We start from the raw sequence: 18,652 nt of genomic DNA on the forward strand, positions 1-18,652 counted from the left end.
AGCTTTAAACTTCTTTCCACCACCATGCCTTCTCCTCAGAAGAATGTTCTCTAGCAGGAGTGAGGAGACCATGCCACCACCAGCTGGAGGTGCTGAGATGTTGCATCCATCTGTGAAGTCCATCAAAACAAACAGCATCCAAATTGAAGCACCTAGATACCCAGGGCTTTCAGCACCTCTGCAATAAACCACAAACATACAGCAACAAAATAACCTAATCACTCTAAAGAGAGCAGTACCTATTTTGCTAGCATTAAATTCCAGAAATTTACACTTTAAAAACCAGCAATGGTCATATAAAAAACATGACTAGAGAAGCAAAGTCAGCCTTTCAGTCATATCTGGCACCAGGAAGAGGAAGCCTTGATAACAGTTTGTTCAGGCAGAGGTGGTGATTGAAGGTCAAGACTCTGGGCTCTTTTCAAGCCCAGTCACTTCCATGCCATGCTACAAGCTCCTTAACAGTACGGAAGTGTTACTTACACCTCATCGATTCCCAGGGCAACTGCTGTTCCTAAGGAACTGAGATCCTTAGATGAAAGAAACTGGGAGAAGGACAATGGGTTATTATTAGAAATTAGTACGGACATAAGCTGGAAACAGCATCCAAAACCAAAACTAACTATTCTACCTATTTAAGGCTGATGCTTTAGCCCCAGTTATTGAGATGCAAATGTAGCATCAGCTGAAGTGGCGCCTTTCCTTGCCACAGACCCAGCAGCATTAATCAGCATTGCCATTTATTTCTCTGACCTCTCCAAGTCTTTAAGATACACCACCACCTACAGCTGCAGCTGTAGGCACTTCCAAAATACATAATTAAAAAAAGATTCAGACCAAGGTAAAAGTTAAATTCACTTGGCCCACAGGGCTTATTTCCTCTCAACATTACACTTCCCTGCCAGGGCTATGTCAACAAGCAGAGACACAAATGTCTTCTGCATTTTATTTGCTTTAGGGGCTGAAGAACAAGTTATAAGTTTTCTGACCCTGCAGTCATGGTGAGTGGTTCATCGTAATTTCAAGAGGCACCAGGTCATTTTGATGTAGGTTTCAATCTCTGCTGGGGCCTTTGGATCAGGCCACAAAAGTATGTTTGTGAAGAATTTAAGGCAAGAAACGCAACTTGGCACAGGCATGCAGAGGAAGTACCAGAGGTACAGAATATTGGCAAGATCATTTTATTAAGAGTTTATCTTTAGCCAAATAATAGCCCTTTCAAAAGTCTTCAGCACTCAGGTGCCAAGCTGCATTTCCTGCCTCTCACTGCACCATTACACTGGACTTCCTACTCCAAATTACTCAGAAAATAGCAGCTTGCTGAGCGACACCAAAACCTGCTGTACTTGAGGAGTGATTGAGGAGCGGGGAAAGGCAGCTCCAAAACCTGTTCTGAAAGTTTTGAAATGCATCCTGCTGTATAGCCTCTTTGGCAGCCACCTCCTCCTTAAAAAAAAAAAATTAAAAAATACTCAAGTTCTTAAAATGAGTACTGATCTAGTTGAAGTTTACTATTAAACAGTATAATGAGATGAAGTACACTGCCTATGTGCATATATACACTCGCAAACATCAGTGCTGGGACTACCCACATGCATGCTTCACACTTATCACACAACTCTGCCCATTTTGGCATGAAAGCACTCTCTGTTCCTCCACCTGATTCTAGGTAGGAATTATGCAATGACAAGATTACTTATAGTTAATATTTCTCCAATACACTAATTCTTTTCTTTATCTGTCAGCATCTACCAATCGGAACTCTAGAAGAAGGGGGGAAATCCAGATTCCACTGTAATCAGAGAAAGCTTTGGTTAACACATCGCATTTACAAATAATTGGAGGGTAGAGTGGTGGAGGTGAAGACAACACCTGAAGAAAGGGCGAGAGAGTTGGGGTTGTTCAGCTTGGAGAAGAGAAGGCTCCGGGAAGACCTTATTGTGTCCTTTCAATAGTTAAAGGGGGCTTATAAGAAAGATGGAGAAAGACTTTTTACCATGGCCTGTAGTGACAGGACAAGGGTTTTAAACTGAGAGAGCAGATTTAGATTGGATATGAGAAATTTTTTTTTATGATGAGGGTGGTGAGACACTGGAACAGGTTGCCCAGAGAAGCTGTGGATGCCCCATCCCTGGAAGCATTCAAAGTCAGGCTGGACGGGGCTTTGAGCAACCTGATCTAGTGAAAGATGTCCTTGCCCATGGCAGGGGGTAGACGAGATGATCTTTAAAAAGGCCCCTTCCAGCCCAAACCATTCTGTGATTCTAAAAGAATTTAAGCACTGAACTGAAGCTAAGCCTGGGACCAGTCCTACAGACAGATTTTTTTTTTTTAATTATTATTATTTTCTTAAATGGATGATTTATACACCTTCCCCCTGAAAATGGGGTTTTAGAATAGCAGCACTGACACAATCTTAAATTTAGCAACACAAATGGCATCACTACTATAAGGGGAACTTGATGCATTTGCACTCTGATGAGAGGATAGGATATCACAGGCAGAACAAGAGGTACTGCAGAACAGCTGGAAGAAGGGATTTGACATGAACATTCTCCACTGCTCTGATCCGCAGGCCAGCACTGAACAAGAGGGTGTGCTTCTCCGACAGCAAATTCATTGCCATCAGTATAGCAGCTTCCTTCCCCTTTAATTCAGTTGACTGGGCCCCTCTATTCCCTCCAACCCCTTTTAAAGCCTGCTACAGACAACCTGTGACAACTACAACAGGGACAGGCAGGAACAAGAAACATTTCTTCAATTTCTGTGAAACTGAGCAATGCTGCCACCCCTTCTCCCAACACTAACTACTCCAGTCAATAGCAGAATCCCAGGTCTTTATGCAACAGTTTCCCAGCCACAGGGAGAGTGGCTGCATGTAGTTTGGTAAGTTCTCTGGGACTTGCTTCCTTATACATCCATCTTACTTGAGAAAGTGCTAGCTTAGTCCCAGGCCTTAGCTTTTACTTAACTAGAACAAGACATGCAAAGTTGCAACGGTTTAACTCAAGGGATAACATAACACCTGATATTAGTCAAGTCAGTGCAGCTTTGGACATATATAGTACACCACACTAAACCTTGTTTGCTGGTTTTAGCTCATACTTGTCACACAAGCCAAAAAAACCATATGCAGCACCATGCTGTTTAAACCAGCTACATCACGTCTCTAGTTAGATGTGATGCAGAGTAGTGCAGTCAAAGCACCCTCACGCTGCTCTCAGCGACAAGGAAAACTCAAAAGCTTAAGCCCAGCATAACCAGTTCTAAAATACTCACCTAACAGTGAGTCTGTAAGGAGCCTGGAGCAACTGTTTAGACAGAGAAAGAAATACTGTATTTGCCCCAATAAGGGATTAACTTCAACTGTCAGCGTAGCACATAGTTCTGCACACCACACAGCAGGCTGCTGAAAAAGGCCCTAGGTAATGCTGGAACCAGAAAAACAGCTAGTTTTATGCAAGCGCGGTGCCTGGGTAAATCAGATTGTGTCTGAGACCCCAAGAAGCACCACTGCATGAGTGGTACATGAACAGACCAGCTTCCTCCGGCATCTCAGCAAGAGACGATCCACAGGTATCTAAAAAATTCTAATGTTGCAACTCACAGGATGTAAGAGGCTACAGTCTGCTATAAGATGCATTATGTTCTGGCAAGCTGGACAACTAGATTTAGAAGCATCTGCTTCTTCCAGCCCAATGACTAGTACCCTGGGAGACTGCAGATCCTGTCCCAAAACAGCAACAAACAACGAAGATACCCGAGAAGAAATCTGAGAGAACTAACTAGTTCCTTCAATTCCACTCTGCTGAATGGACTACCACCCTAGAGACTTGACCCTCACAGGTCAGATGGCTGCAGCTCAAAGCAGCACTTGACTAACTAGCATTATGTATCTCTGAATGGAGAGAAATACAGCTACACCACAGAATCTAACTTCTCAGTTTTGATCCTAGGAAAGTCTAAGCAAACAAAGCTACTAAGACTCAGCCAAAGAGGAGGACAATGCTACGAACCATTGTTTGATACTGTTAAATCACTCCAGGTTTCATCTTGTTCATGCTATGCAGGTAGCTCAAACTGTCCCTTAGGAACCACTCAGCAAAAACTGCAATGCCTGGTAACTAAGGGGTCAATTGGCTCCATATCCTACTCACCTCTAGGGCACCAGTCCCCATTCAGTCCCCACTCATGAGCAGGGGGAGAGATAACAGAATGGACCATATCCAAGTGATATTTCTCCTTCACAACTGGCAGGAGTTGATTTGGGAGTCTTAATCCAGCTCCTCAAAAGCCAGGTGGCTGTCTCCAGCAAAGCATCATCATTGCAAGCAACCTGTTGAGATCCATCCTCATTTGTGCGATCCCTGGAGTCTGGAGTAATGGTTTACTATCCAGTGAAGCTGCCATCAAACATCACACTGCCATCTTGGTGGACAGAGAAGAAGAAAATCAGTCTAACGTCTTTCCTCATCATCTAGTTTGTTCCATTAAAAAAAAACACAACACATATTTGTAAATACACACACACTGGAATATGTTTCCAAAGTTTTCTATGCAGATACAATCTCTCCTTGCATTCCAAAGAAACAGGAAGGAACAGGGGGAAATCTTTACCAATATATGTTTAACAGCTCATTGAAAATACAAAGAGCTGTGGATGGAGAAGTGAGACCCTAAGAGAACATGTATTGAAAAAAAAAAAAGGTTTCAGCAAATCACCTGTGAACTACTGAATTGCCATTTAATCAGGAAGGAAGATTACTGCAAGCATACCTGGTATGATTTAATCAAGAACTTCCAGCACAAATTCAAGGAGGACACAGAGGTTACATCAGTCAGCCTTAATAGGCTATAGGTAGCAAACAGGATAGAAATAAAAAAGAATGGAGCATAAGGAATTAGAACTATGTGAAGTAACCACGGGGAACCAGGTCCCAATTCTCAAAGGGAGATGAAGAACAGGTCAAGACAAGAGACCAAACAAGATTCTCAACACGTACCAGTGACAGAAAACCAAACTGAGACCAGCCACGTGTGGAACTTCTCTCCATGCTGCCAGCAGGAAAAGGAGCACTGAGACAGAGATTTAGAATTAGCAAGGGCACTGTTTTGATTTGTGAACAGGCACGTGTTCATCTGCTTTCTGACAAGCAAACCAGGTCCCACAACATACTCCCACTGCTCCCCATGCAGGCGGAGGAAAACAACTCTTGTGCACACCAATGATTGGGATATCTGTGGCCTACAGCGCGCTCTCCTCTACAGCATCCATCCTTTTTAACACCAGTCAGCCTTCCTAGCACAGCTGGCAGGTAAGGATAGCTCTGCTGTTCCATGGGTCTTGAAGAAGCAGCCACAACACCATACCAAAGAGCTTCTCCCCCACCACCACCCTTCCCTATTGTTAGGGCGTAACTCTTCAGCCTATCCTTTGTTTGGTGATAAACAGGCACCAAAGCTTGGCAATATTTCCAACTCCCCAAGCAGGTTATCTCCCTTTATCGAGTCTTCTTTCCAGCACTTGTCTTCCCCAACCCTTTGGGTTCCTTACGCTTTTTAAGCTTTGACTTTGCTCCAAAAATGAAGACAGCCAGTAACCTGCACCTACTGAGCAACACATGCAGGATTAACAGCAGCTCTGCATTTCCAGCTCACGTTGCATCTGAATCCTCTTCAGCAGAGTGGTTCAGATTCTAATGGATCACTTTGCATGAACAGAGGCCGCAAAAGCAGCAGAAGCTATAATAAACCCAAGGTTTCTTTGTATTCACAATTACATTGGCATGCTTGAGCTTTAAGAAAAATAAAGCCTGTCCTGGAAAGTTGGAAGCTTGGCACTTCTGCCAGAAGCTTGCTTAGTGTTCCTTGCAGTGAAGCTCATTCCCTTACCACTCCCACTACTAAGGCACACCTAGCTGCATTATCAGCATACATGGCTACAAATACACCTTGTTTTTCCAGACATCTTTTGTCAACACTGAAGCATCACAAAAGTATACAAAGAACAGGCAGAGCTAAAGCAGTTGAGCTCAGCTTTAAGTGCTCAGGAAAAAAGCTAATGCATTGTTAAGATGACACCTACAAGCAACAGTTCATTCAGATTAGACAGATGCACTGAGCAGGGTGCTTGGTAGTATCTGCAAGCTGGTAAATCAGCTCCCAGGAATAGCAATCAATTCACCCCTCTGAAAAATATAACACCTGTTTTTGGGCACAATTACACTATGTGAAACCATCGCTGACAGATCTCAGACAAGAAATGTGAAAGAGGTGGGATGATCATCCATGTCACATTTTAGCTGAGACACAAAACTGGAAACCAATGTGGGGGAATTTTAAATTTCCCAAGAGGTCACAAGTCAAAGTGTTCAGGAATGAACAGCAAGGATTCTGGTGACACTCCTTCCCAAATTTTTTTTTTTTTTTTAATTTTTTTTATTAGGATCAGGGACTTGCCTTACAAGGAACACTTCACAGTGCAGGGGGCTACTGTGTGTAGCACTGCTGAAGGGCAGAAAAGAACAAGAATGTAAATCTTATGTCCAAATTAAAATTCAAGGCAACATCTAGAATGGGTCTGTACAGCCAGCCCTGATGTCCTGACCACTGCATCTTCGTTGCTTTTGATAGATAAGCTAACTGTAGTACAGGTCAGCCAGGCTCACCAACACGTAGGACACTCACACTACAATGAACAGTCAACTTGAGCCTGCGTGGGAAACAGGTGAAGACATGGCAGAAAAGGACATTTCCTGGGACAGAGTGGAATAAGAGGGATCTTACTTGTGCAGGACAAGTAAGTTGGAGTAAGTCAAAAGGACACAGCTGTAGCAGAAGCAAGTACAGACCCTAGAGAGAAGAGAGGCAAATAAGGACTTTACCAACAAGTTCAGATTCTCTGTGGCATAACAAAGAGCTGGAATGGCTGCTCATTTAAGGAACAATCGATAATAAAAGAGAAAACAGAAAGCCATCGGGGTCTGCAAATCACCCTCAATGAGCCAGTTATGAACTGGCTAGAGTCTTGCCCACCATTTAAGGGACTGGCACAGTCTTTGCACAGCACTCCCCCAAATCTGTGGTGCCGTTTTGAAAGGCAAACACACTCCTATAAACAGTTTCTGAAAGACAGAGCATCATCAAGCCCTTTATAAAACCAGAGACCAGTGCAGCAGCCTAGGCCTGGGCTCAGCTTTCTTGCCCACCTCAAAACAAAAAGAAAGAGGCCAGAAAGAACAATGACTGGAAACCAGAAAAGGTTGCCATCGATGAAAGAGGTAATCTAGATCAAATTCTAAAGGAAATAAGGGAAGGGATTAAAAAAGATTCACACAATGAGTGACGGAAGAGAGGTAACAATCCACCAGCTACATCTATTTACACACTGTATCAGGAGCTCTGGAGGACCACCTCTATCAGACCATTTCAAACAGATCAGAGGAAGTTTTTAAGTAATATCAACTTACCTCCGAAACTTGCTGCCAGAGTACTACACTGGCAGGAGTCAGAGGCAACTTTGACGCTCAGGCAGACAGCCCAAACATCTACAGGTACCCAAAAAACCCCTGTGAAGATTTAAATGTGTCACAGGGCAGAGAAAAAAACCGAGTGACATGTAACAAAACAACCCCTCCATGTATCCCATTAGTGGCCTACACAGACCCTCTGAAATCCCTCCTGAATGCACTCCAACCAAGACAGAAGACAACTAACTCTCCAGCATTTTCACTCCTTTTGTTACACACAGCAGGGCCCCAGAAGTCAGAAATGTTTCCAGGAAAGCGTTTCAAAGCAAAGACGTTGTCTGTGAGGATACCAGAAAACCTTATTGCGCTTCCCAGGCACTAGAATGGATGCCTGGCCATCAACGACGTGAGGTCTCCCTCTCCCACCTGTTGCTCCCCTTCCTCCTCAGCTTCTTGCAAGTGCTGCACTGCACGCAGAAAGCTGGGAAACGAGGCAGCCACAGCAAGCTCAGGCACTTTCGGATCGCACAGGGATGCCCCTTGTATCCGGGCCAGCCAAAGATGCACGGTGCAGGGGAGCACCCAGGTACCATGTGCTCCACAAACTTGCCGAGGCAGGCGGCCCGCTGCAAACTCCTCCGCGCACCAACACCACAGCGAGCCTGGCAAGACCCGACGGCCAGCAATGCCCAGAGGTGGCAGAGGCCCAGCCGGACACCGCCACCGAGCGCTCCGCCGAGAGGGGCAGCCCAGAAGTCAGACACCGCCTCCGGGCGCGCCCTACCGACCCGCTGGCCCGCGGCGGCAGGAGCCCCGGGGACACGCCGGAGCCGGGCCCGCGGCCCCCGCGGGGACGGGGGAAGGAACGGGGATGCGGGGAGGACATCGCAGGCGGGTTCCCCGCGGGCGGCGCGTCCCCGCCCAGCCCGGGGGCACCGCCGACCGCCCCGCCGGCCCTGAGCCCCGGGACCGCCCCGCCCGGCCCGGCTCGGGCTCCGACCCCGGCCCACCACCGCGCCCGGCCCCCACCCCCGGCAGCGCGCACTTACCGGGCCGGGCCGGGCCGGGCCCTGCGCCGCGGGGCCGCCGCCGCCGCCACCACCCCGGGGCGGGCCGGGCCTGGGCCAGCGCGGGCCGCCCGGGCGGGGCGGCGGAGACGGCGGGCGGACGGGGGAACAGGACGGGGTGGGGGTGGAGGGGGGCGGGACGGCCGGAATGGGAAGAAAAGGGGGAAGAAACAGGAAAAAAAAAAAAAAAAAAAGGGAAAGAAGCGGCGGGCCCCTCCCCCGGCGGGCGTGCGCGCTGCGTCACTGCTCCGTGCGCGCTGCGTCACCATACCGCGCCCGCCGTGCGCCCGTTGTCGTAGCAACATGCTGGACGCGGTGCCCTGGAAGGCGCCGTGGACACGGCATCGCCCCCTGGCGCGGCGGAGGGCGCAGCGGGGAGCAGAGATGCTGCCGCCATTCGGGGGCGGAGCCAGCCCACGGCACCGCCTTCATGGGGAGGGGAGGGCCCGGGGGCGGGGCCGCCGCCGCGGCGCCAGTCTCCACCCCCCCTTGGCCCCGCCCTCCAGCGCGCAGCACGCGGGATGCCGGCTCTGCCCGGGAGCCGCCCCCACCCCCGGGGAGTCCCGCACCGCACCATGGGGGGGTCCCACACCGCGCCCTGGGCCGTACGCCCAGGGGGCCGTACGCGGGGACCCCTGCCATCTGCCTGGGCGCCCACCCTTGGGGTGGGCAGCGGGGTGGGACCGGGGTAGCCTCCCTTGGCCCGAGCAGGTTGCCCAGAGCTGAGCCCCAGCCCCCGGGCAGCCTCTGCCGAGCGGGCAGCCCCGGGCTGAGCCCCCTGAGCAGGAGCGCCATCCGCCCGGGTCCACCTTAACCCGGGGCGAGCTGTGCCGCGGCTGCCCCGTGCCCAAGAGAGGCTCCTGCGGGATCACAGGGGCGTTTATCTTGCCCGGGATCAGCCAATATTTGTGGCCACGTCAGGAGAACAAGCCCTTCCTCACTCTCTGCTCCTGCGGAGTCCAGCGCTGCCATCCTGCTGCTGTGCTCTGCTCTCCCAGCCCCAGCGCTGCTGTCCCGGTTTGACTTCGGCTTATCGGACAGTTGGAGGAACGCTGTTTGCCGAGACCCCCAAGCTGTCACCTCCTGGCACCAGAGATGACAGCCACGGTGGCTTTCCTGCTCCTGAGCCTTCTGAGGATAGCGACTCCCAAGGGAGTGTGGTGCCCAGCCTGTGGGCTGGCGGCCCTGGCCCCCACCACGCAGCGGGACGTCCTCATCGCGCTGGCAAAGCAGAGCATCCTCTCCAAGCTCCGCTTGCCAGACAGGCCCAACATCACTCAGCCCACGTCCAGGGGGGCCCTGCTGACCGCGCTCCGCAGGATGCGTGCGCAGCACATGGACACGGCCGTCTCCCCAGGGATGCCCCATGATGGCAGCATCCCACACCTGCGTCCTGGGATGGGTGTGCAGGAATATGAGATCTTGAGCTTTGCCGAGTCAGGTCTGTACAGACCCCGCATCCCATGGGCATGGTGGGATGGGCCCTAAGGTGGGGGGCACAGTGGGAAGGAAGGCCTTGCCTGGGGGAAGGTGGTGAGAGGTTTCCTCCTCTGCACAGGCATTTCAAAAGCTCTGCACAAGGGGCATCACGCTCCTGCAAGCAATGCCAGGCTATGCACCGGGCCGGTGGGCACACTGCTGCTGGAAGGACTGGCAATGAGAGGCACCATATCCAGAACCTTTGCATCCACGTCCCAAGCTTACCCCAACCAGCCGCTCCTCGCTACAGGCAGGGGAAGCACTACTAAGGCTCTGGGGCCCCTCTCATTTACATATGGGACATGTTGGGGCAAGGGGGTGGGCGCAGGAGCGAAGATGGACTGCTGTATCATGTGAATTTGTTGTCCGTTTCTGTTGAACCCTCCCCACTTGTGCTAGAGGTGGAGGGGTCAGATGGCCATGTTTTTCAAAATATGATTTTAAGCCTAGGTTCCCCAACAGCTCACAGTGTGTGGACTTAGGTCTCCAAAGCCCATCTGCTCCCCACACGCAGCTGTGTCTCCACTTCCTACCCGAAGTGGTGGGCTGCCACATTTCACTCCAGAATCAGCTGCATTCCTGGGAGGAGAAAGCTCTCCCAAAACGTGCTCAGGGGTCCTGACAAGTACCACTGGAAAAACAGGGTCCTGTACCCCCCACTTCTCCCAGGCAAATGCAACCTTCTTTGGAAAGAAGCAGAATCACCGCTCCATCCTGCAGAGCATCCTTCTGCACCATCACTTTGCCCAGCCCAGACTGCTGCTTGATGACGTGTGGGGGGCACACACTCCCCTTGCAGGCCTTTGTGTGGTTTGCATGCCTGCTGTGGGATGGCGAGGGCTTGCCATGTCCTTGAAGACGTCTGGGAACAATGCTCCTCCACAGTACATTGTGTTCCCATACATGAGGACAATGGGGAGTTGTCTCCTGGCTCAGTGGAGTGTCTGCTGGAAGTGGAAGAACCAGCGTGAACCACAGGGCTGAGCCCAGTCTCTCGCCCTGCTGCGCTGTGCCAGACCACAGAGGAGGGGGGTTGTGTCCTCACTGGCAGAGCTGTGCCAAGGAGCCCAGCGCTGCTCTCACGGTCCCTGTCAGCCCTTCCTTCGCGAGGAGGAGAGGCGGCTCTGCAGCCTCAGCAGCAGCAAGGGTGGGACATGCTGGAGCAATGCCAGGTGATGCTTCCAGCCATGGGAAGCAGAGGTAATCCTGGAGGTACAAATCAGCGTGACTGCCTTAAATCCAAGGCTGGTTTACACAGCCAGATAACCTACTCCAAAATCCTCCAGCGGCTTCACTGACAAGGGTGTTTCAGGCCAGAGGAGGTGGAACCAAGCCGGGTTGCTGCATTCAGCACCGGGCCCAGATGCTGCTGCTTTAGAGCGGGATAAGAAGGAGGAGCAGCAGCAGTGCAGGGAAGTGGGGGCCCCTCGACACCTGTATGTACTGCGCCCTGCTCCCTGGTTTGGATATACCTCCCATTTGTTCCAACTCAGTGGCCCCCAGCTGCGGGAGCCCCTCCCTCCTCCCTTCACCCCCTGACTCTGCTTTCGGTTCTGTGCACAGGGTCCTCCACCTCCCGCAGCATTCGCCTGCATTTCCACTTCACACGGGAGCTGGCTGGGAGCACCGAGATCCTGCAAGCCACCCTCTACCTGTTCTGGGCAGTCCCCGGCCCCGGGACACATCCTGTCACCGTCAGACTCTTGCAGCCAGACCTGACGGGGCTGAACATGACCGTGGCCAGTGAGACACGGCTGGAGGTGCAGAGGGCCGGCTGGGCCACGCTGGACGTGGGCCAAGCTGTCCAGAGCCTCTTCAGCCAAGGGAGCCAGAGGCTCACTGTGGAGCTGGAGGTGGCAGAGGACTGGGGGTCTCCCCTCCTGGCTGGCCACAGTGATTCCCACTGGCCATTTGTTGCAGCCCAGGCCCGGGCCAGGACGCCCCACCGGGTCCAGCGGCGTGGCATTGATTGCAGTGGGGACTCTCGGATGTGCTGCCGCAAGGAATTCTTCGTAGATTTCAAGGAGATTGGCTGGGAGGACTGGATCATCCAGCCAGAGGGATATCACATGAACTACTGCGCTGGGCTCTGCCCCCTGCACATGGCTGGCATCCCTGGCCTCGCCGCCTCCTTCCACACAGCTGTCCTCAACCTCATCAAAGCCAACAACGCGGACGCAGCCGTGGACTCCTGCTGCGTGCCCACGCAGCGTCGCCCTCTCTCTCTGCTCTACTATGACCGGGACAGCAACATTGTTAAGACCGACATCCCCGACATGATTGTCGATGCCTGTGGTTGTACCTGACCGGCTGCCTGAGGAGGCAGGAGGGCAGGACCTGTGCTGCACAGGGCTCCCCTCCTCCCGGCCCCTCTCTGGCAGTGCGAGAACCATGCCAAGGTGTTTTCTTCTCCTGAAGTTGAAGCATCAAGGGTGATGCTGAATCTGCAAGTCCTCTCCTCCCTCACCTCCCACATGGCTCTTTTCCCCCTTCAGATCTGCCCATGGATTCCTCTCTGCCCATGAGCCACGGCCTCTGAGACGGGCTCCTGATGGACACCAGACACTTCTACCTGCAGGACTCTGCAGAGCATGACTCCCCGAGCGGCTCAGGGCAGCCCTGGCTCACCCTGCTGCTGGTCCCAGACCAAGGCCATGGTGCAGCCCTCAGTGCTGCAACACAAACGTGTGCTCTTCAGGTAACAGGTCCCAGCAGTGGCCACCTCAGGCTGCTGGGGGAGATAGAAGCCGAAAAGATGCTGGGGGATGGCTAGGCCACAGGGGAGAGAGCCATCCACGGGGCCCCACTCCTCAGCTGGACATGAGGTTGAGGGGGGTGAGGAAGGGGAAACTGATCCCAGTGGGAGGAAAGTGTCTCCCTCTCCAAGCATCCCAGCTACCTGGTATTCAATAAAAGACTCCCAGCCATAGTGTGTGCACATGTATGTGTACACGTGTGCCCTGTCATTAGCCAGCTCACCTTCCACCTCTCCCCAAGGTGCAAGGTGGTGGACGTGCCCTAGCACAGACAGCTCCGAGATGGCACAGAACTGACCCACTCTGCCATGTGCAGTCCTCTTCTAACCAACGACTTGGTTATAAAACCCAGGCAGCGAGGTTAGGCACCCATCACCAGGATGCACTGTGCCCAAAGACTACAGTGCTGCTGGCCCCCACAGCTCTCATGCTCTCTGCCCCTTGGCTGCCTTTCCCAGGGGGATGCAGAACCCCTGACTTGTCTCAGCTGGGTCCAGGGCATGGTATGGAAGCCCCCAGACACAGGGGGCTTGTGATTCCTGCTGGGGAAGGTACCATTCCTTGGTTGGGCCAAATTTTCCATTCCACCAAAACCATCAGTATTTGGCCATTCTTGTCCCAAATCAGGACAGAACTGAGCAACTCTTCTCCCTTTTGAAGTGGACAGAGACTGCTAGGCAAGACCGCCAAAGCCATGGTGCCCAGGACACCCACCCTTGCCTACAACCCCACGCCAGCTCCCTTACTGGGGAGCAACCTCTCGGCATGTCTCTGGCCCGTGGCCCGGAGCAGCTGCCCCCTTCACTGCGCCTCACCAGCCTGGCTGGCGGCAAAGTGGGACATGTCAGTGCCGTGAGAGCTGGGGGCAAAGGGCAGCTCTGACACATCAGCTCCATTACGTAATCTTGTGTTAGGGTTTCTCCACTGCTTCCCACATGTCCCCCATGTGTGAAGGCTGAGAAAGCAGGGAGAGGGTGCTGGGGGTGGGAGAGGGAGGTTCACGAGGGGAGCTCCTGGGGCAATCCCCCGAGGTGCATGCAGCTGGCTGGGGTGGAGCTGGGTGACCACAATGCCGTGGTCCACCCTGCAAGCACTGACGACCCCACCCCAGAGGCTGGAGACAGAGCTGAACCAAGCGGGAAGTGGGTTGGCAGAGAGAGGAGGGTGGTGCCAGACCCTCTCCCCATCTGGCTTGAAGGACAGCTTTGCATGTGCTGTCCCACTCCAGGATCAGGCAGGGGTGGTCAGAGCCATGAACAGCTCTGGCTGGAGCGGGGACCAGGATGCACATTGCCCCGGAGGACCTGTGACACAGGTCATGGATGTGCATGGATGGAACAACCACTAGCAGGAGACAGCATTTGCCCACATTGCATGCATCCTGAGGCAGGCGCTCCCACCGAGCCCAGCTGGAGCCGGGATCCGCATCTCCCCATCAGGTCACAGCAGCCACTGTGCTGAGATCCGGGCTTCCAGGCCCTGGTGCCTCCAGGACTCAGACCTGAAGGGTTCGCGCTGACCCAGCTGCTGCACAGGCAGGGTGGAAGACTCGAGGATCAATACTGTCTGGGACCCAAGGCCACTTGCGCAAACTCAGAGGGTTTGGTGTTTGCTTTTTTCTGGTTTTTTCCCTTCTTTTTCCAACGCCTCTTTTCACTGTCTGTATTTATTGAACAAACAGCTTTCCTGGGGCCAGTGCTGAGCTCTCTAGGCTGCTGCAGGCATGGGCAGAAAGGGGCCGAGTGAAGGGGCAGAGGAGTTGTTGGCTGGGCCCTGTGGTCCTATAGATGCCTCAGCTCAGGGCAGCACAAGCCCGAGACCCTGAGCTGAGGCATCTGTAGGTGCTGCAAGCCTTCAAGCAGTGCTGGAATGCCCCCAGTTCCCCTTCTTGGCCTCGCAGCACTCCTGCTGGCCACTTCCCCCACTCCCCACAGGGCTCAGAGCAGAGCAGGGCCGGCTGCTGGCTGCACAGTCCCTGCAGGGCACAGGTGCCTTGCCTGAAATGGTCCCCTCTCGCTACCTGCTCCTCAAACCCCAGCTCTGCCCTTTGCTGGGCTGCACATGCGCTCTCTGGACACCACAGGACACACAGCGGGCTCTCCCTGCCAGCCCTGTGGGGACACTGCCCCCTGCCCTCAGCCACAGGGATGGGGGGCATCTCCTGGTCCAGACTTCCCTGGACCTATGAGTTGTCACCATGTTGCCTTCTGTCACCTGGGCTATGGTACAGCCAGCCCAAGCCCCACAGGGCAGCTGCATCCCAATGGACATGAAGGTCCTGCTGATTCGGGGTGCCTGGGTTAGCAGCAGCTCCCCCAAGAAGGGTCCTAGTCTCTGAGGCCCCTCCCTGTCCCTGGCAGCTTGAGACTAGGGCAGAACACATTGTTCTGGGGGTTTGCCAACCACCTGAAAACATGCCTTCTCCGGTGCCTTCAGGTCAGAGGTTCCCCAGATGAGCAGCGTCCAGGGTTCCGCAACACAGGCCCTCCTCTCCATGCATGCAGCTTGTCCCACCCCCACAGAAAACAGGACACCTGGGTGCAGCCTACAGCCCCTTCCCCACTTGCAGCATGGGACAAGGGTGATCAAGATTCAGGAATCCCATGGTGGCACTCCCACCTGGGGAACACTGCAGGGTGAGGAGGGTGCAGTCAAGGAAAGGTGATCCCCTGGAGCCAGGCACAGACCCCTCCCTGCCTGCCGTGGGGCTGGCCCAGGGCAGGGGCCCACGGTGGGCAGGGCCCCCCAGCACACACAAGGAGCTGCTCAGCCCCCACAGCTGGTGGCCCAGGCAGGAGCTGTGTATTTATAGCCCTAACAAGCTGCACATGGAAAAGTGACTATCTGGGCTTCACCACAGTCCTGGCTTATTTTGCAAGTCTTCTCCCTCATCAGCGAAAGTAATCTTGGTGTAAGTGTGAAGGCAGAGTACCAAGTCAGGCTCTTCAGGAAGCAGAACAGAAAACCTGAGAGGAGCAGGATGCAACTTCCCACTGGGCATCCACTCCTCCTTTGCTGGTGGGAAAAGAGCAGGGATGAGGGTGGTGTTCACGTTACAGTGTCCCCTCTCCCCCTGCTGTGACACCACACTTCTGCTGGGGTCCCCTGTTCACTCAGGGGGCTTTGGAAGGGGTGTCTCAGGCAGGCATGCCCAGCTGCCGTGAAATACTGCTGCGCTGGTCCTGCTGGGACCAGTAAGCCTGGTGGGGAGCCCCCCCCCCCCCCCAGTCCCCCCAGTCTGGCACAGCATGGGAGATGCCATGCAGACAGCATTGACACAGCACTTGGGCTGTGCCAGATCTGACACGGGGGAACACAAGGCTCCACGAGGTGCTGTCCCCTCGGCCTCTGCTCTGGGACGGGATGGGGATGTGCAGCTGCTGCCGGTGGCTCCTGGAAGGAGCCTTTGCCAGTATCAACAGACCCTGAAGCAAAGGTCCAAGCACGGTGTGCCAGGGCGTCCCTTGGCAGGGCCTGGCTCTCAGGGGAGGGGTGGGAATTCCTGAAAGCCCCTGGTGTTGCCTTATAAAGGGCTAATTTTTAATTTTCAGTCTCACGGGCAGTTTCCAGCCAGCAGCCCCCGGCTCGGAGACACCCAGCGATCCACGCTGGGCGGCTGCGGCTCGGCTGGTACGAGGTGCCGGTCCCCCACAGCCGGCCCCCGCTGAGCGCCCATGCGGGGGGAGCTCGCGGGACCGCCAGCGCTCATCGCCCTGGGCGCCCTGTCCCGAAGGGCCGCCCTGTCCCGAAGGGCCGCCCCCCGCCCACCCGGCGCCCGCCAGCCCCGGCCCGCGCGGCCCCGCGGCGGAGCTGAGCGGCCCCCGTGGAGCCCGCGGGACCGGGAGCGGCTTTGCCCCGCGCCGCCGGGCGGCGCCCGCGGGCCGCGAGAGGCGCCGCGGCTCGGGGAAGTGCCGGGCCGGGCCGGGACAGCGGCGCCGGGCCGGGACTGGCCGCAGGGGGTTGGGACAGGCCGCTCCTTAGCCCCTCTTCCCTTGGCGGGCGCCGGGAGAGGCAGCCCGGCCCGCTGCAGCGGGATGAGGAGCGCGGGCGCCGAGGGAAGCACGGCCACCGACCTTCCCTCCCTGGCCGTGAGCCCTGGCCTCGTTCCCTTCCCACGGCTGGACCCCGGACTGCCCGGCCCCGCCAGCCCAGTGCCTCTAGCCCTCCACCAGTCCTTGCCCCGGCCTCCCACTCTGTGCTGGCCCCTCGACCCCAGGGGCACGGACTGCCCCCCGCGGCACTGCCCCTGCGGAAGCCTTTGGCACTTGCTCCAGCACTTGCTGCGCTGCCAGCCCTGTCAGCTGTTCCCCCAAGCCTCCAGCCTGGATACTCCTCCAGCTTGTGGCCTCCAGCACTTGCTCCAGGGAAGAGGGGCCTGTGGGGACGAAGCTTTTCAGTGCCGGAGCCTGGCCTATGCCATGGCCCCCGGGCAAGGGTCACAGCTGGCTTTGGCACTTCCTTGGCTGACATCGGTGGCAGAGCAGCGCAGAAGTGGGTGTTCTGGCAGGAGCCATGCTCAGGTGCTGGTGCATGAGCTCTTGGGGGGGATCCTGCTTAACCCAGTCCGTTGGCACCTCTCGGTCAGGTTGTCAGGTGCCACGCTTGCCCCACCGGACATGAGGTCAGAGGCCCAGAAGCCGTGTGTGCAGCAAGTGCTGGGCCTGGGGGGACCCAGAAGGGGTATTTTGGTCAGGCCGATCCCTGGGCTTTGCTTTCTGGGAACTGCTTAATCAACAACACACTTATGCAATGGGTGCAAGAACCACTCACAGCTCCGCGCTGACCCCTGGCCTAGATCTGGTGGGCCAGAGTGCACAGGGGTGCATGCAGCTGCGGTGTGAGGGGGCAGGCAGATCGGATGTTCTTGCTAAGCTGGAGGTGAAATGGGGATTCATGGGGGCAGCCATGGGGTGCTGATGAGTGCAGAGGGATCCTGGCAGGTTTGAAGGGATTAATCCCTTTGGGGAGACCCTGCTCCCCAGCCTGGAAAGGATGGTGGGTTAGAGAGTAATTCACCCTTTTTGCCACAGCTCTTTGCCTCCTGTTTTATGCTGTGCCACAGCCCTGATCCTGGCTCTGCAGATCTGGCAGGGAAGGAGGAATTCGGCACGGCATCATGCCTCAGTTTCCCTTTCCTGCATGTGTGAAGCTGTGGTGTGGCTGCTGGGAGGTGGTGGTGACACAGAGGTTTTAACGACCCCCCCCTGCCCTGGCACCTGGGCCAGCGCCACTCAGTGATGCAGCTTGGGGCTCCCTCCAGCTTGCTGCATGTGAGGAGAGCGTCAGGCAGAGGGACCTGGTTTCCTCCATGGGTTGAAGGCAGGAGCAGCCCTGCCCTGTGGGGAATTTAACCTGCCCTGAGAGTCAGAAAGGAAACGCTCCACTTCCAGTATGGCAACATGGAATAAAAGGCAGGGGAATGGGCATGTGGTACATGTGTGAGCGTGTCCACAAACGGAGCATGTATCCAAATATTTGGGATGGGGGACTGAACATGTGTTTGCAAGGGAGTGTGCAGATGTGGTATGTACCACTGAGCATCTGTGCAAGTGATTGCATGTGCACTGTGAGCATGCACAGTGCACCTCTGCCTGGATGAAAGTGCCATCTGCTCAGTCCTGTGGTGCCCAGGCAGTGCTGCCTGTGTGCTGCCTGCAGCTGGGGCTCACAGGCCCTGTGGGAGCTGTGCTCCCAGGCCAGGCTGTGCCCACTCTTTCCTCCCTGTTGACATTCCTGGGCTATTCTGGGAGCTGCCAGCAGGCCCAGCCAGCTGAGAACTTTGCCCCTTGCAGTATAGTTGCATCATCTCCGGTGGGTGCTTTTTCCCAGACAGCCCACTCTGTTTACACGTCACCTCTGTGCTTGGCCAGAGACTGGGGCT

General features: G+C 54.8%; 2 protein-coding genes across 10 annotated transcripts in view; one reads left to right on the top strand and one right to left on the bottom strand.

Moving 5' to 3' along the window:
- R3HDM2 (R3H domain containing 2) overlaps positions 1 to 8,536 on the bottom strand; it is a 62,470-nt gene extending 53,934 nt beyond the window's left edge. For 3 of the 9 annotated variants that reach the window (XM_076360614.1, XM_076360601.1, XM_076360613.1), the window contains exons 1-4: positions 6,787 to 7,002; positions 5,004 to 5,076; positions 4,158 to 4,428; positions 3,280 to 3,311 (exon numbers count right to left, since the gene is read on the bottom strand). In XM_076360614.1, the coding sequence (XP_076216729.1) occupies positions 3,280 to 3,311; positions 4,158 to 4,178 (53 nt within the window). In that variant the 5' untranslated portion in view covers positions 4,179 to 4,428; positions 5,004 to 5,076; positions 6,787 to 7,002. Of the gene's footprint in view, positions 1 to 483; positions 488 to 3,279; positions 3,312 to 4,157; positions 4,429 to 5,003; positions 5,077 to 6,786; positions 7,004 to 8,518 lie in introns of those variants that run through there. The other 6 variants (XM_076360600.1, XM_076360599.1, XM_076360610.1 and 3 more) reach the window with 5 other exon arrangements.
- A 1,080-nt stretch (positions 8,537 to 9,616) lies between these two features.
- INHBC (inhibin subunit beta C) lies at positions 9,617 to 12,321 on the top strand. The gene is made up of 2 exons (XM_076360366.1): positions 9,617 to 9,977; positions 11,579 to 12,321. Exons 1-2 carry the CDS (start codon positions 9,632 to 9,634, stop codon positions 12,319 to 12,321), a joined length of 1,089 nt encoding a protein of 362 aa, XP_076216481.1. The 5' UTR covers positions 9,617 to 9,631.
- Positions 12,322 to 18,652: the final 6,331 nt, after the last annotated feature.

This window comes from Aptenodytes patagonicus, chromosome 27, assembly GCF_965638725.1.
Source record: "Aptenodytes patagonicus chromosome 27, bAptPat1.pri.cur, whole genome shotgun sequence".
In the NCBI taxonomy this organism is placed as follows: Eukaryota; Metazoa; Chordata; class Aves; order Sphenisciformes; family Spheniscidae; genus Aptenodytes; species Aptenodytes patagonicus.

Bases quoted from the DNA above. Each gene is read 5' to 3' on its own strand.
- INHBC (XM_076360366.1), top strand. From the start codon at position 9,632: ATGACAGCCACGGTGGCTTTCCTGCTCCTGAGCCTTCTGAGGATAGCG. The intron at 9,978-11,578 runs GTCTGTACAGAC...TTCTGTGCACAG, and splicing joins CTTGAGCTTTGCCGAGTCAG to GGTCCTCCACCTCCCGCAGC.